The sequence below is a fragment of the Chenopodium album genome, chromosome 7, assembly GCF_948465745.1.
Source record: "Chenopodium album chromosome 7, dcCheAlbu1.1, whole genome shotgun sequence".
Taxonomy (NCBI): Eukaryota; Viridiplantae; Streptophyta; class Magnoliopsida; order Caryophyllales; family Amaranthaceae; genus Chenopodium; species Chenopodium album.
Window position 1 is genome coordinate 78,158,205 of NC_137840.1, and position 18,374 is coordinate 78,176,578.

The window sequence follows — 18,374 nt, forward strand, 5'->3', positions numbered from 1 at the left end:
AACATCCTCTGGGAGTCCAATTGAGTGGGTGGAACAATCGAATTTGCCTTAAAACGATCAATTTACCAATTCGCAACTCTCACCGATTTTGTGAACTCAAGCTAACCACGAACATTTAAGACATCATATAATGGTCATATATGGTTCCAAACGGTATTATATGACCCTAAGATGTATTCCCTGGGGTCTCAACACTTTTCGCCACCAGCCTTAATTACCTCAAAAATTCCTCAAAAAGCGTGGATAATAGCCTTCAATTTTGGAATTTTTTGACTTTTTTTCGCCCGGAAATAAAAACTGCTGAGATTTTTACCATGATTCCTAATACCCTCCGGGAGTCCAATTAGATGGGTCGAACAATCCACTTTGCCTTAAAACAGTCAATTTACCAATTCGCAACTTGCACTGATTTTGTGAACTCAAGCCTACCATGGACATTTATGACATCATTTAATGGTTATATATGGTTCCAAACGACATTATATGACCCTAAGATGTATTCCCTAGAGTCTCAACACTTTTCGCCACCGGGCTCCGTAATCTCAAAAATTACTCGAAAAGCGTGGATAATAGCCTTCATTTTTGAATTTTTTGACTTTTTTTCGACCGGAAATAAAAATTACCGAGATGTTTACTATGGTCCCTAATGTCCTCCGGTAGTCCAATTGAGTGGGTGGAACCATCCAATTTGCCTTAAAACGATCAATTTACCAATTCGCAACTCTCACCGATTTTGTGAACTCAAGCCTACCACGGACATTTAAGACATCATATAATGGTCATATATGGTTCCAAACGGCATTATATGACCCTAAGATGTATCCCCTAGGGTCTTAACACTTTTCGCCACCGGGCCCCGTAGCCTTCAATTTTGGAATTTTTTGACTTTTTTTCGCCCAGAAATAAAAATTGCCGAGATGTTTACCATGGTCCCTAATACCCTCCAGGAGTCCAATTAGGTGGGTGGAACCATCCAATTTGCCTTAAAACGATCAATTTATCAATCCGCAAGTTGCACTGATTTTGTGAACTCAAGCCTACTACGGACATTTATGACATCATTTAATGGTCATATATGGTTCCAATTGGTGTTATATGACCCTAAGATGTATCCCTTAGGTTCTCAACACTTTTCGCCACCGGCCCCAATAACCTCAAAAATTCCTCAAAAACCGTGAATAATAGCCTTCAATTTTGGAATTTTTTGACTTTTTTCCGCCCGAAAATAAAAATTGCCGAGTTGTTTAATATGGTCCCTAATATCCTCCGAGAGTCCAATGTAGTGGGTGAAACAATCCAATTTGCCTTAAAACGATCAATTTACCAATTCGCAACTCTCACCGATTTTGTGAACTCAAGCCTACCACGGACATTTAAGACATCATTTAATGGTCATATATGGTTCCAAACGGCATTATATGACCCTAAGATGTATGCAACCGGGCTCCTAAACCTAAAAAAATCCTCAAACAGCGTGGATAATAGCCTTCAATTTTGGATCTTTTGACTTTTTTTCGCCTGGAAATAAAAATTGCCGAGATGTTTACCATGGTCCCTTATACCCTCCGGGAGTCCAATTTGGTGGGTGGAACCATCCAATTTGCCTTAAAACGATCAATTTACCAATTCGCAACTTGCACCGATTTTGTGAACTCAAGCCTACCACCGGCATTTATGACATTATATAATGGTCATATATGGTTCCAAATGGAATTATATGATCCTAAGATGTATCTTCTAGGGTCTTAATACTTTTCGCCACCGGGCCCCGTAACCTCAAAAATTCCTCATAAAGCGTGGATAATAGCCTTCAATTTTGAATTTTTTGACCTTTTTTTGCCCGAAAATAAAAATTGACGAGGTGTTAACCATGGTCCCTAATACCCTTCGGGAGTCCAATTGAGTGGGTGGAACCATCCAATTTGCCTTAAAACAGTCAATTTATTAATTCGCAACTTGCACCGATTTTGTGAACTCAAGCCTACCATGGACATTTATGACATCATTTATTGGTTATATGGTTCCAAACGACATTATATGACTCTAAGATGTATCCCCTAGGGTTTCATCACTTTTTGACACTGGGCCCCGTAACCTCAAAAATTCCTTAAAAAGCGTGGATAATAGCTTTCAATTTTGGAAATTTTTAGTATTTTTTCGCCTGAAACTAAAAATTACCTAGATGTTTATAATGGTCTCTAATACCCTCCGGGAGTCCAATTGGGTGAGTGGAACCATCCAATTTGCCTTAAAACGATTAATTTTCACGTTTTCGTACACTCCTCCTTTATTGTCTATAAGCTTTCACAAGGCTTGTACGTATTCGAATAATGGTCATATATGGGTCGAAACAATACTATATGTCCCCGGGATGCATCCCGTAATGTTTCGTGAAATTCCCACACAAGGTCCTGACACATCCTAAATTGTTCCGATTTCGTGTTTTATAGCCTTCATATTTGGCTTCCGTACATCATTTTTTCAACCGGCGAGATTATGCATCTAATTACTTCCTTGGGTTCCCAAAGGTTTTGGGAGTCATAAACAGTGTCCGGAACCATCTAATTCATCCTTAAACTTCTTGTCTTAAGGGCCTTGGGAGTCGTAAATAGTGCTCAGAACCCGGTATGCCTTGTCCTTGGGGTGCACATGTCTTATGCACATGCCACACGTCCCCTTGCTCACTTGTACCATCCAACATCCCAACTCTTAGGCTTTGCGACACCTCTTAATCCCGTACTTAGCCTTTTTTAGCATATGAGATGCATCGCTAACCTCATTTTCTAAAATATAGGTGTTTTTATGGAATAGGGTGGGGTGAGGGACGAATCGAAGTGACATAGGGCTGAATCTCAGTATCCACCGTGCGAGCTTAGCTTACGACACGTGCCGAGACCCCTACTATAGGTTAGCATCGGGCAGTGGGCGCATGCATCGCTTCTGGCCCGGATTTTGACTTAGAGGCGTTCAGTCATAATCTAGCACGCGGTAGTTTTGCGCCACTGGCTTTTCAACCTGGCGACACATGCGCCACACGGCCCCTTGCCCACGCCCAAGGAAGAAACCCCACACCCTAGGAGAAACGCCACGCCGAAGCTCAAAACCCACGCCCAAGGAAGAAACCCATGCCCATCATGAAACCCCACGCCCTAGGAGAAACCCCACGCCGAAGCTCAAAACCCACGCCCAAGGAAAAACCCCACGCCCATCATGAAACCCTATGCCCTAGGAGAAACCCCACGCCTACTGTATCAAACCTACGCCCAAAACCCAAACCCCACGCCTACTGTATCAACCCCACGTCCAATGAAGAACCCCACGCCCTAGAAAGAAACCCCATGCCCAATGAAGAAACTTCACGCCCAAGGTCAAACCCCACGCCCAAGATGAAATCCCACGCCCTAGGAGAAACCCCATGCCGAAGCTCAAACCCCACGCCCAAGGAAGAACCCCACGCCCTAGGAGAAACCCCACGCCTAATGTTTCAACCCTACGCCCAAAACTCAAACCCCACGTCGAAGCTCACCCCACGCCATAGGAAAAAACCTCACGCCGAAGCTCAAACCCCACGCCCAAGGAAGAACCCCACGCCCATCATGAAACCCCACGCCCTAGGAGAAACCCTACGCCTACTGTATCAACTCTACGCCCAAAACTCAAACCCCACGCCTACTGTATCGACCCCACTCCCAATGAAGAACCCCACGCCCAATGAAGAAACTCCACGCCCAAGGTCAAACCCCACGCCCAAGCTCAAACTCCACGCCCAAGCTCAAACCCCACGCCCAAGATGAAACCCTACGCCCAAACTCCAACCCCATGCCTAATCTTATACCCCACGCCCTAGGAAGAAACCCCACGCCGTTACTCAAACCCCAAGCCTAAAGAGAGGACCCCACGCCCAAGGAAGAACCCCACGCCTAAGAGGGACCCCATGCCGAAACTCAAACCCCACTCCCAAGGAATAACCTCACGCCCATCCTGATACCCCACGCCTAATGTATCAACCCTACGCCCATCCTGAAACCCCACGCCTAAGCTCAAAACCCACGCTTAAAGAGGGACCCCACGACCAAGGAGAGAGAAGAACAGAAAACGAAGAGGAGAGAGAAAACAGGAAGAGGGAGGAGATCTAGGGTTTATGAAGACGTTCTGGCAGAAGAAGAGAAGTCTGGGCAGCATCATCGAGGCAAATTGAATGAAGAACATTCAATTTGGTGGTTGGGAAGATGAAAGATGTTTGATGAATTAAGAAGGAGAGAGGGTTTTTTTTTGTGGGAATGGTTAGTTTAGATTGGTATAGAGTAAGTTAGATTAAAAGTTAAGTAATGTAGTTAACAAACAATTAAACAATCTAAAAAAAATAAGTAAGGGTAAATCTGTCATTTTACCCTAAAAAACTTACTATAAAAGAAAAAAATTGTTGCAAGTAATGTGTAACACCCATATATGGTAATTGTTGCGAGTAAATTGTAACAGAGGGAGTATATTTTACTTTTTCAAATTTCAAACTTTATTTTTATTACCACTTCCGTTTTAAATTATCTGTAATTGAACATTTTCTACTCATACTTTATGTCATATCGTTGAAAATAATTCAAAACGAAGGTAGTATACTACGTATTATAATTGTTAATAATATAATTGTTAATAAAAAAAATTATATTTATTTATTTTTTTTTTTTTTTTTGGTGCAAGAGAGGGGCAAGCCCCAAAACAAACAAAATAAAGCAAAAAGACAAAAAACAAAATAAAAGCAACTAAAGAAAACATAATGCAAGCAGCCTAAGGCACCATACTAGCCGACACTACAAGAAAATAACCTTTTCGTAGCGATTATTTTAACCTTTAGTATCGATTGTAATTGCAACAAAAAGCTTTCCCAACGAATGGTCATTCGATACAATATCCCCCGTTGCCTTAGCCTTTAGTAGTGGTTTTCAATATCGCTGGGGTTGGCCTCAATAATCGATACAAAAAACTACATCCAATCGTGGTGATTATTGTAGCGATTACAATCGCTATAAATGTTCAACTCATTTTCTTCAAAAAAAAAAAACATGCGTATGATCTTTACAAGATTCGAACATGCAACCTCAAACTCTTATATTAAATGTTTCACCAATAAGCTATGACATATTTTATGTATTCTTTGTCAAACAATATTTATATATCTAGTGTTGAAAAGGCTTTTCGTATCGATTTTTAGGATTTAGTGGCGATTGTAAATGATACGATTTCTCAAAATTATATAAATGTGTAAAAATAGTGTGGATATGTATTATTATGCTTTCCGTATCGATTTTATATGGGAAAACCATGACTATTGTAAAAATGGTACGACATCCTTAATTATTTCACAAACATACTTGCATATTGTAGCGAATGAGCAATCGCTACGAAATAATCGCTACGAAAAGTGATTTTTCTTGTAGTGCGACACTATTCGAACTTGTGTCACACCACTCAAGTCCTCCAATAAAACGGCAATTAAGAAGATCCTTCGGGACCACTTCAAAGAGAATAAACTTCTCATTCGATGACACTCCGTAGTTTGCTAACTAATCCGTAGCCCGATTAGCTTCCTTATAGCAGTGTGAGATGGTAACTTCTCGTTCCCTTTCGAAAACAAGAACTTTACACCTTCGAATGATGTGAATAAATGGAGAGTTGGGGGAAATTTCCTCCACCAACATACGCATAACCGTCTCGGAGTCTACAGTAAGTTGAACTTTCCTGTGACCTCTCTCCCATGCCACGGTCAAACCCTTCAACACAACAGCTAACTCTGCCTTGGTACACATACAACGGCCACAATTCAAGGCAAACGATTCATGGATTTCTCCTCAATGACCCCTGATTATGCTCCCTGCACCAGCAACTCCAGGATTACACTTCGAAGCCCCATCTATATTAAGGTGAACCCAGCCTTCCTTGGGAAATTGCCATTTCACGAGCTTCTCAACCCTTGGTTTCTTCGAATTTTCATCTAATCGCCCAGCTCTGTCCATGGCCCGCTTGATATCTCCTACTCTAGCAAGGATAAATCCAACTTGTTCAAAAGGAATACTAGGAGTAGGCAGAAAAATCTTGGCATTGCGCCATCTCCATAATCACCTACAGGCAACGCTAAATACCTAAGGCCACTCACTTCCCATGTTAGCCTTCGATGCATCTAGATTGAAGAGAATCCAAGCTTCCAAGTTCAATTCCGCACTCATAATTGCCCTTCTCACGCCCAGCTTATTCCAAAGCATAGCAGCCGCAGAACACCAACGCAGAACATGATATGCATTCTCCTCACCTTCACCGCAGATTGCACACCTAGGATCATCTGTCAATGTACGTACAAACCTTGTGGAGTTTGTCATTAAACGATCTTGGATCGCTAACCACAAAAAGAAGTGAATGCACTGGGTCACTGGAGCCTTCCAAATCACAGACCACTCCTCTTTAGGGGTATCAATAATGCCCTCCAAGTCTCGCGCAATGCTCATCGCAGAGCTCAAAGTAAAGCCCCCTGAAGGTGAGTCATTCCAGTATACCTCATCCACGCCTTCTTCGTCTTCAATCAACTCATGGGCAGTAATTTCTTGAAGAATATCAGCACGGAGATAATCGGCAAATTGTTCAAATTTCCAACCCGTATCTTTGTCCCAAAGCTCATGAACTATCAGGTCTTGTACCTCGATAGGGGGGTCCATAGAAGCATACTTCAATAAGGGTTCCTTACATGCCCAACGATGGTGCCAAAAAAAGGTACAGTGCCCACCTCCTACTGCCATATTTAAGCCCTTCCGAGCGACATCAATGCTACTCATAATGCCACGCCACGCATTCGATGCATTCACTCTTTCTTTGAACATATCAATATCACAACGATTGTCACAATACTTAGCCCGAACAACCCTTGACCACAAAGCATTTGGTTCTGCCAATAGCCTCTAACCCAATTTTGCCACGAAAGCTTTGTTCGAGTGTCTCATAGATCTCAATCCCAAACCACCAGCTTGTTTGGGCTTAGTAATTGTCTTTCATGATACATTGTGAATTTTTCGGACACCCTCATCTTCTTTCCAAAGGAACTTTCTCACCTTTCTGTCAATTTCATCACAGGTCGATCTTGGCAATTTGGTAGATTGCATAGTATAGAAGGGGGTAGCTGTCAATGTTGATTGAATGAGAGTCATCCGACCGGCCATAGACACAGTCTTGGTCTTCCATCCAGTCAGTTTTCCATTAATTCTTTCAACCAATACTGATATATTAACTGTAATTATTAAGTTATTACTCAAAGAGTTTAAAATGATACAAGTATTAACCAAATATAGTTCTAAAAGAATGAACACTAATATATAACTTTGAACATTATTAATCATGCTTGTAATCTTGATACATTCATTTATCGTTTTGAATTGGGAAAGGATTTGGAAAATTGATGCGAAGGAGGACTCCTCTTCATGATCTGAGTCAGTAGTGAGTAGTGACAATGGTTCAACATTGTGGACAATGACAATAATAACAAAGAAAAGAGAAAGAAGGATGAAAAAGAGGAAAACAAATGTATAGTTTGAAACTGTACCTAAAACAAGTTCCTATTAATTAAAAAAAAAAAGTTCCTACACAAAAAAAGATCATATACAAGTAGTAGATCACAATATTAATGTATAGAGTATAATTGTAAACACATGATAATTTGACATGATTGAACCACTTGATTCATTTACCACCTTCCCCTCTGCTGACTTTCCTCTCCATTTATGTATCTGAGATTGACATAGATAGAAGATCTACTCATTACCATTCTTATCAATCTATGACAGCAAGGTTGTTTCGAATAACATACCATCGAATATAAGTAGTAAAAGATCATGCTGATACTGATGCCATCAAAGAATCGACTGGCAGCCTACGACAACAAACACTAACAAATGGAGAAGCAAACACGGCAACTACCAACTGCTGTGACATGCGAAAGAAAGAAAATCCACACAAAAAAAAAGTACGCCAACTTGGAAAGCATGGTCAATCAAGAATGTCTGACTTACTGAAAAGAATTAACATTCTCAACACCCTGTTTTGGAAAGAGCCCTAATGGTTTTTCTCCATTCAAGGTGTGGACTAAATTTACATCATGTCCAAATCTAAAAGCACACCACCACAAAGCAAATTATTTAGACTAAGTTTGATAAGCGTCTTTAAGATAAAAATTTACAGCGCCAAAACAAACCATACTAGGTGAAAAACGAACTATCATCAGCAAGCTACATAGGTCTTATCCTAAACTAGAAATTGCGTGGTGCGTGCCTCTACTCACCGAGCCACATACCTGAAACTGAGAAAAAAAGAAACTGTCACTTCCTGGAGACTTTGCAATGGTCTACAATGTAAGACTTGTGCATTTAATTTCCCTACAGGAAGTTAATTGGATTTCACTTTGCTTTGTTGCATGAGAAGCATTTAACTACAAGCAAATATAGAGTTACTACCCATACACATCATACCTTTTTCAAAATTAAAAGACAAATGTGACAAAAATGCAAAAATATATCAAGCTATTGGTCAGCCAAAATCTCATATGATTTCATCAAATGCAATGCTTAAACAACCATGCCACCATTATCAAGGTAATTGAGTCCATGTGATAAATGCAAAAGCTAACCAATTCAGGAGCCTTAAGCATTTAACAGATGAGATATATAGGTGCAGAGGTGGCCTAAGAACGAATAAGGTGTATTTAAAACACAACGGAGTTCATACATCAACAGAAGAAATGAAAAGACACATTTTAAAGCAACTGTACATGCTTTTTGAGAAGGAAACTAAAATGCAGTCAGCGTAAATAAAACATTATATCATAAATTATCAAGATGTATACCTGTACAACCTTTCCCCGATTGCCAACACATTGCAAATCGCCATTCACATAGCAGATGGTTTCATCACAGGGGGTCTCTGAGATTCAGCATCACATTCTGTACAGCTTATGTCATCTGTATCTGCAAGAGGCTGCTCCATATGAATGGTCTTCCCAAACAGCTGAAATGAAGTGACACCTTGTCTAGTTACGTTGCATGAATGAAGCCCAGTACTCGTCGAACCAAAGAGTTGCACACTGTTGTGGCTGTCAGGTGAAGGTGTCTCACAAGATGAACTGGCAACATTCGGGTTTGTGGACACACCTTCCACTTTCTGTGACATACTACTGTCCATATTATCATCAGGACCCCCCTGATGAGAACTGCCATTCATGGTGATAGATGAACTAGGTGGATAAAAACTAGGAAATTGCCTGGCTCCCTGCATGCCTGCGGGAAATTTGTTGTAATTTATATAGGGTTGGCTTAACGGGCCCATCATCATTGAACCAAATTCGATTTGAGGAAAGGAAATATCTCCCTTCCCATCAGCTAGCATTACAGAGTTCTGCACACCCTTTAACTTTTTGGCAGCGTTAAATGTAGGATGAATAGGTGGTGGTGTTGGAGCAATACACTCCAATTGCCATGGACTAAGCATCTTAAATTGTTCCATCTTATCAGCCTCATCCCAAGCAACCTGCAAAGAATATTATTTATGAGTGTTTCACATCCCACATCCCACATCCCAACTAAGTAATACTTACAGCTTAATAATTTAATTACAGGCCAATAACAATGCCTCTACTGGTAAACTGCAAATGATTTTTCTTTTTTTTTTTTTTAAGTCAATGCATGTACCAGAGAAACATAGATAAAGACATGTTAGCCAGGCACGTAAGGACTGCCCCCCAAGCAGAAACAGCAACACCTTGTATAAGCTCATTGCACATAAAACAAACAACTTTAACACGAATATAAAAATTGTCACAACAGTTCATATAATGATGTCTTGGGTGAAAAGGAAACAAATAGCATTGATGCCGAGTGAATGCAATACTTCTCAAGATTTCAGAAAAAATATCTTTGGAAACACTCATTTAGCAGTATCAAAATACATCGACTGTTAAATTAAAAGCTATTCATACACTTGCTTCATAATGTTAAATAATTCATTGGAATGTGAAGTTGATTTTCAAAAACCTTCGAGAACCCTCCTCCTTTCTCTGTATCATTTGAAATTGGAATAGGAACTGTATCAACAGTACTGTTACTGCATGTAATTTACTTCCACACAAATGAGGGATCAATAAAATGCCTGACAAAAACTACTAGATCAACACATTGTAATCATCACAACAATACCTTTCGCCGCAGATAGTTGAATAATTAAGACCTTACAACAAGTTTATAATTTAAAGCAGAATGTCATACTTTCAGAAAACAACAATGAGGAACATGAGAAACATTCTAGACAAATGATTGGGAACATGTTGGAATATCATAATTTTATTCAGTAACGAGGGAAGAAGGGGTTGACCGGGTGAGGGAAGAGCCCAAAAGTTCCCCATGTGACTACAATTTCTACGCGGATTGAAATCATTGAATAGCGCCCAACATTTGTTGCTAAAGCACGACACATACAAGAACATATAATAAGGTAGAAATTGCTGAATGCAAAGTGTAACAATCCATCTCTTGGTGATCAGATAAGTCACAGGATCTGAATAGTACTATAGTATCCAGTTTAAATCAATTCAAGTCTTCAAGTAGTATATAATTCATCAAATTACTTATTTTTGACCAACCAGATACATAGGAAATTCAGAAAATTCTAAAACCTCTATAGAGGAAGCACCCAACCATAAACCAACATCAAGTCATCAAATTTCCAAAAACGATCACTTCCTCGCAAAATCTCAAATCAAATTCTCTAAAGAAAGCACCCATGAAAGGCCAAGAAAATATTCATTACTATTTGATTCAATCCTAAACTAGTTAAACCCTAAATGGCTGAAATATAAGTCCTTTTGTATCGTCTCTTTGGAGAGAGAATCACAATTACACATAAATTGCTCAATAACACCATCACAAAAGCTTCAAAGAAAAAAAAGTCTTGAGAACAGCATAGTCAAATTACAGTTGTTCATTTCAAACATACGAATATGATAGAGAGGAATAGATTAGCAGACATCGGAATGAAACAAGAAAATCAAGACCAACCTTTAATTTATAATATTATCAAACAACTAGAAAATGATAAAAATTAGAGTAAATTCCGAAATTAAATCTCATTATAAAGACAAAAGTTCAGTAAAACAGACAGATTCAAACAATGTATGATACATGTGAATAACAATTATAACACACTCATCTCCAATGAATTATTTGAAGCATCCATAGAATTCCTATTACCATTCCTACAGTCAACTGCATTTCATAATAATAACATACCAAATAATAACAAAATGAACAAAGTAGAAATGGCAATACCTGAAGCATCCGCCAAGGAGAACCGGGCCAAGGACCTTGATCAGGAGCAGGCACAACAGAAGCAACCGTCCCATTAAACCACGTCGGCTTTGGGCCTCCATCTTCGATTTGCCGGGCCATTTTAACCCGAATTCCAGAATCCCAGAACACTGCCCAAGACTTCTCCACCTTGTCAGCTGCCACCACAAACTCCGGCAATCCACCCCTGGAGTAATACACAACCTCGAACGGCTCATAACTGGCCGCCTTCTGAATGGCATCCACAACCGCATCCTCCGGAACCCTCTCCCTCACATTCCTCGCAAACACCCCAATCTTCCGGGGTTTGGGCGGCGGCAACACCACCCAAGGCGAAAAACGGGCATTCTGCCTGGGTGGCTTAAACGCCCTTCGAACCCCAACAAACAACTGACCAGTGACCTTATTCTTGATAAAAACAGCACTATCATTAGCAACAAGAACCTTGCTATTCACAAACTTACTCCACCCAGAAGTCAACAAATGTCTCCTTGGAGTCCCCCTGTAAATATGCCTAAATGGCCACTCAACTCCATGAACATCAAAGATTCTCAGATTCTGAAAAGGTGGATCATCCTCAAAATTCAATGCCGGAAATATCGACTCAGCACAATACCTCGGCACAGAAAACCCACCTCCATTATTCGCATCCGAAGCCGTCAATTTCTTCACATACGATTCAATCACATTCTCACTCTCTTCATCTTCCTCCACACCATTATCAACACTTCCAGAATCTTCCACCACAAACCTACCATTCGACTTCAACGGCATAAGCCGAAACTTGACGAAAACTTCATCAGTAACAGTATCAGCATAAAAACGTCTATCAAGGACACGACACTGCATATAGCATCTCGAAGTATCAATTGATGACAGAGGAACTGGGTTCAAAGCTTGTTCCAAGTACCCTTGAGGAAAGAAGTAAACCCTAGAATCCTTCTTTGGTACATGAATCAAGCTTCCTTGTATAATCTTCGCTAATGCAGCACTCAATTCCTTCTCCTGCTTCGGCTGCTGCTGCTGCTCTTGCGGCTGCTGTTTCTGCAGAGTGCAGCTTCGTCGTTGACGTTGATCCGCCATTCAAATTCAGATGACAAGATTCACCCAAAACAGGGCAAAGTCAAGAACAATTCAATTGAATTTTGGTGATTATCTAGGGTTTTGTTTCAGAAGAATTTAATTTGTGTTTTTTTTTTCTCTTTCTTGTTTGTTGTTGTTTTCTCTCTCTAAGAATCTCACTCTCACACTCGTTATATAAGGAGAGAGGGGTGGATGAATTTGGTAGAGACGAGACGACCGGTGAAATGACTAATCTACCCTTGTCATGATAATTACAGTGATTAAAGATATTAATTATTCACGCGATTTTCAGCGCGTGTTGTTTTGTTGAGCTGTAAAACAGAATTTGATTAGAGCGTGAAAATATAAAACCAGCTTGAGTGTAATTAGGGTTAAGACAATGGTTTTGGAAAACCGCAGCATTTGTTTCAGTAGTAGAGTAAATAAAAAAAGGAAATGACGAAAATGTCCCTTGTAAGGGTAAAAATATGTCGTGGAGTACACTTGTTTAAAATTGAAAAATCTAAGCAGTTACAGAATACAGAAATTTTAGGGTAAAAGATGAATCTAAGCGGAAAAATGATATAATTACAGTTGTTATAAAATTATTTAATTAATTTCAGTGTTTGAATAACAATAAGATAATTATGAAAGTACAAAGAACAGAATTTTCGTTAGGTAAATATTTTAAAAGATAAAAAGAAAATTGGTATTTGTTAGTACAGTAAAAATTTAAGATTTAAAATATCTTTAACAGAATTTAGTAAAATTCTCATGGTTTACTTAGTCTACTACTCACACTCCGTAAAAGATGTATGTGGTTTGTTTTTGTAATTTGAGTTGTTGATTTTCACGTCTCCAATTTTAGTCATTTTTATCTTGTATATTGGGACATTAAAGATTAGATATAGGACAACTATCCCAAAATTTAAGTAGATTTTTAAAGACGAATGTCATGTATTGGACACGAGTTTCAAATTTTGTGTACATAATATTTATTATTTCAAATGAATTTTACTACTTTAAACAAATTATTGTGACATATTAAAAAATAAGTAAATAAGGCAATTAAAGAGTAAAAATTTACTTCGATTTTTTTTAAATAATTAGACAAAAAACGAAAATATAAAACGATATTGAACTTATTCGTTAAACAAAAAAAAATTATTTAAAAGTAACTCTAAATTTATGCAAGTACAAAGTTTACTCCATAGATTTAGGCTACAGATCTTAGTTTTGAATCAATCCAACACAATACACAGTGAGCTAGTTACAAAAAATACTTAGCTTCCACTTATCATTAGGGATGTCAGAGGCGGGTCAAGTAGGAGACTCGTCCCATCCCCGCTCCAGTGGGCGGAGATGGGTCTCAAATTGGCGGATGGTGGGGCAGGGATGGGGATAAAAACAATACCCGCTACGGGTGATGGGGCGGGGTGGATTTTAAGTTGTACCCGCTCCATCCCCGCTATACCCCACTTTGTACCTGCCCATCCGCACCTTATACCCACATCTATATATCTTTAGAAGTAAAATTATATACTTTTATACTATTTTATAAAATAATTACGTGAAATAAAATATTAATTATAATACTTTGTACTATATTATAACAAAAATGTGTGTAATATTAAGAATGTTTTTTTTATATATATAATTATAATCCGTATTAATTATGTAGGATTGTGTATTTGAGAGACGAAAATTAGGTGGGTCTTTGGTGGGCATTAGGCGAGTCTTTGGTGGGGATTAGATGGAGATGAATATCCAAGTAGGGCGTGGGGCGGGGATGGTTTTGGAGTTGTACCCACCGGGACAGAGATGAGGATGAATATTGGACCCGCTGCGGGAATAGGGATGGAAAGGGGAAGGCCAACATCCGCCTCGCCCCGCCTCGCCCCGCCCCGTTGACATCCCTACTTATCATCCAAGGATTCTTCTATATCACATTCTCACATTGATATACATAAATCTTCTTAATTTTTGGATATTATTCTTATCTTTGTTTTGGTTGATATTGATAGAACAAAGCTAAGTGTTTTTAAGTTGAATGAAGTGACCAATAACTTATGAGGAAAAAATCATGACGTCAAATTATAAGTAATATTTTTTTTTTAATTTTATTTGAACAAAATTATAAGTAATATTTTTTTTTAATTTTATTTGAACAAAATTATAAGTAAAACATTCTTAGCATATTTTTTGTGATGCAAAACCACCCTGTATATCCCTTCAAAAAAAAAAAAAAAAAAAAAAAAAAAAAAAAACTATCTTGTTTATATTTTTTTTCTAAATGCGTAAATAAAAATTTGAGAATTAATTTTATTATTCTCTCGGTCTGTAAATGTCGTCCCAAAAACAAGTCAAAGTAAAAGCAACAAGAGAAAATGGTTTAACAATTAAATTAAAGATGTAATTAAGAATAAATTACTTCATTGTAATTATTAGGATTCCCATTTGTTATTTAGTACTCATTCAAATTGTTGTTAAAATTGATCCAAAAAAAAAAAAGATTGTTGTTAAAATAATACTCATCATCATCATCAAACACTGATTAAAAAAATATCGATCTCAACATAACTCACACCAAAATTTAAGGTGTACTTAGTCTACTCACCTTAATTTATTTATTTTTATTTTTTGACAACAGTAGAAACAAAGGAAAACAGAACAAAAGGGAAACTAAAACACATCAAAAATTGTCGAGGTTGAAAAACTGGTTGCAGTGGCACGACATTGGTTAGCTATTTGGTGGGGGAGACTAACCTCCGTTCTGTCTACTTTGAGGACGATGCAGTGTTGAAAGGTGCATCCAATTTTGAAAACTTCCTTCGTAGTCCATAATAGTTGAATCTTCGGGGGTCTATTAAACTTTTAACTGATTCTGCGTTACTCACCTCAATTTAAAATAAGTATATTGTACATGAAACTGAAGATCATATATAGGACAATGATCCAAAATTTTAAGTTTTAAATTTTTAGTGATGAGTGTCATATATCGGCCACGAGTTTTTTTATGTTATGAGTTTCAAATAGATTTCACTAACTTTTTTGGTTTTGTTTTATGATGGTTACCAACTTTAATACTTCAATTTGGTCCATGTTTTATTATTTAATCTTCTATTAATTAATTTTCATTTTTTAATATGCTTTTAAACCAAGTCTAAAATGCAAATTTAAAATATTGGACGAAAAAATAATTAATATTCGAGTTTTAATCAAGTAGCTAACCCATTTTCTCAATCTAATTTTTCTAATTGCTTCGAATTGTATTATATCAATTCATTATCTATCTCATAATTTTTTTAGAATTTATGGACTAACATATACACAATAATTTATGTATGGAAAGTAAAAAAAATTGACCATTGGTTTTCTTGTCATAAACATGTAACCACTTGTTAGGCCATTATTATTCACCCCATCTAAAATAGAAAATGTCATACAAAAATGAAATATTGAACCTACAATTAAACTATCTAGACCCTATTATCATGGCAACAACTTTTCTAATCCTCAAAGTCCTTTAATACATTGTGCAACATATTGAATTTAAATAATCCATTTAATTTGCCTCTTTATTTTGTACATGTTCAAACAAAGTCATGTCTTTCAAACACCATCAACTTCACATAATTTTCTTACCCTATATGGCACCAGGCCATATGATGCCAATGGTTGACATAGCTAGAGCCTTTGCAACCCATGGCAACACCAAAGCCACCATAATCACCACCCCGGCGAACGCCTCCCGTTTCAACGACACCATCATTAGAGACACCGATAACTCAGGCCACCAAATCACATTCCTTACAATCTCTTTACCATTAAAGGAAGTAGGCCTCCCTGAAGGGTGTGACAACCTTGTATCGACTTCGACACGTGAGACTACGTTCAAGCTCTTTCGAGCCATCGAAATGTTGCAACCTATGCTTGAGACAATGTTGGTTGATAACAAACCAGATTGTATTGTGTCTGATTACCTTTACCCTTGGACCGTTGATGTAGCAAAGAGGCTAGGAATTCCAAGGTTGGCATTTAGTGGTGGTTGTTTTTTTAATTGTTGTGTTAGTTACAATCTAGAACAATTTCGACCCCATGACCGTGTCGAATTCGAGCGCCAACCCTTTGCTGTTCCGAATTTGCCCGATGAAGTAACACTAACAAGATCACAACTTCAAGATCTTGTTAAGGGAAACACTGATTTTAATGAATTGTTTGAAAGACTTAGAAAAGCTGAAAAAAACAGTTTTGGTGTACTAATGAATAGTTTTTATGGTTTAGAGTCTGCTTACGTAGATTATTTTAGAAATGAGATGGGAATCAAGTCATGGCACATTGGTCCGTTGTTTCTCTTCAACAAGCCTACGTTAGATGATAAAGTCGGACGAGGCGACAAGAGTTCGATTGATGCACATAAATGCTTACAATGGCTTGATTCAAAGAAGCCTAACTCTGTTCTTTACATTTGTTTTGGAAGTTTAAGCCGGTTTACGAAATCTCAGCTCATAGAAATGGCTAGTGCTCTTAATGATTCAGGGTGCTCTTTTATTTGGGTGTTAGGGAAAGTCATGAAATCTAATGAAAATAATAATAATAATAATAATAATAATAATAATAATGACCAAATTAGGCAAGATGATGATCAAGAAGAAATTGAAGAAGAGCAACAACATTGGTTGCCTAATTGGTTTGAAGAGACCTTGTTAGAAAATAAAGATAAGGGCCTTGTTATAAAAGGGTGGGCCCCACAATTACTAATCCTCGAACATCCATCAGTAGGAGGGTTCTTAACACATTGTGGATGGAACTCGATACTAGAAGGGGTGTGCGCGGGTGTACCATTGATCACATGGCCATTGTTCGCCGATCAATTCTACAACGAAAAACTTGTAACACAAGTCCTTAAAATCGGGGTTGAAGTAGGAAACATGGTGTGGAAAACATGGGCAACAGATGAAACAGAGTTGGTTGAAAAGGAGAAGATTAAGATAGCCATAGAAAGAGTAATGGGAGTAGGAGAAGAAGCTAAAGAAATTAGAAGAAAGGTAAAGGAGTTTAGTGAGTTAGCTTACAAAGCTATAGATGAAGGGGGTTCCTCATTTAACGATGTTAATGAATTACTTAAGGAAATTAGCATGCACAAACAATATTATATGGTGAAAGAATAGAGTTTATATATAGCCACAAACTTTACTATAGCTATAGCTCTAAAAGTTTTAGTTTTTTTGTCAAACAAAATAATAAATAATTTAGTTTTTAGAAATATGAAGATCTACCACCTTGATTTAAATGTATTAATAGCTTAGTTTGTCTATTGATTGTTGTATGATGAGTACAGTTGATATGATAGGAAGTATTTGTAATTTTCTTTTGAATGATTCAATCTGAACTTATTAATACCCTAAAAATTTAATAGAGTGTAACATTGTACTTTGGTGAAAAACCGTAATGTTGATTGTTGAGCATAATTCATTTTTATCCATGGCTAAAATTGAGGTATAAGGTAGCAGGCCATGATTTTTTTTTTCTTAGTTTTTATCTTATTAAAAGGTAGAGTACTTGTTTATTGTACGGAGTATGAGATTTGTACGTAATGTCGCACATAAAATAAATTTAAATGTTTTTTTCCTTTTCTGAACGGAAGATAAAACATACATTTTATTACAATTAATAAAATTTTCTCAAAGCAAAGACTCTTTGTGAAAAGAGTTACACGATACAAATACAAATGTACTTGGAAGTTGGAACTAGCTAGTAAAGTTCCATTTTGTATTTATTGAAGAATGATGCAAAAAAAGTTTTTGGTAAGAAGAAAGGCATAAAGGAGGGACTGAGGGAGAATGCATGAATTTGGAAAATACGTGGGGTTATGAAAACAAGAATTACGCCCAAAAGACACTAGTAATTCTCAACTTTAATGTATGGGCAATAATTTTGATT

At 37.7% G+C, this 18,374-nt stretch overlaps 2 protein-coding genes across 2 annotated transcripts; one reads left to right on the top strand and one right to left on the bottom strand.

The window, feature by feature from the left end:
• Window positions 1–8,025: 8,025 nt before the first annotated feature.
• LOC145638715 (auxin response factor 17-like) lies at window positions 8,026–12,704 on the bottom strand. The gene is made up of 3 exons (XM_081689712.1): window positions 11,352–12,704; window positions 8,879–9,558; window positions 8,026–8,335 (listed from the first exon to the last, which is right to left on the bottom strand). Exons 1-2 carry the CDS (start codon window positions 12,450–12,452, stop codon window positions 8,923–8,925), a joined length of 1,737 nt encoding a protein of 578 aa, XP_081545838.1. The 5' UTR covers window positions 12,453–12,704; the 3' UTR covers window positions 8,026–8,335; window positions 8,879–8,922.
• A 3,332-nt stretch (window positions 12,705–16,036) lies between these two features.
• LOC145640733 (scopoletin glucosyltransferase-like) lies at window positions 16,037–17,663 on the top strand. Its single transcript, XM_081691961.1, has one exon. The coding sequence runs from the start codon at window positions 16,037–16,039 to the stop codon at window positions 17,600–17,602; it is 1,566 nt and encodes a 521-aa protein (XP_081548087.1). The 3' UTR covers window positions 17,603–17,663.
• The last annotated feature ends 711 nt before the right edge of the window (window positions 17,664–18,374 follow it).

Bases quoted from the DNA above. Each gene is read 5' to 3' on its own strand.
- LOC145638715 (XM_081689712.1), bottom strand. From the start codon at position 12,452: ATGGCGGATCAACGTCAACGACGAAGCTGCACTCTGCAGAAACAGCAG. The intron at 9,559-11,351 runs GTATTGCCATTT...TATTCTTTGCAG, and splicing joins CTCCTTGGCGGATGCTTCAG to GTTGCTTGGGATGAGGCTGA.
- LOC145640733 (XM_081691961.1), top strand. From the start codon at position 16,037: ATGTCTTTCAAACACCATCAACTTCACATAATTTTCTTACCCTATATG.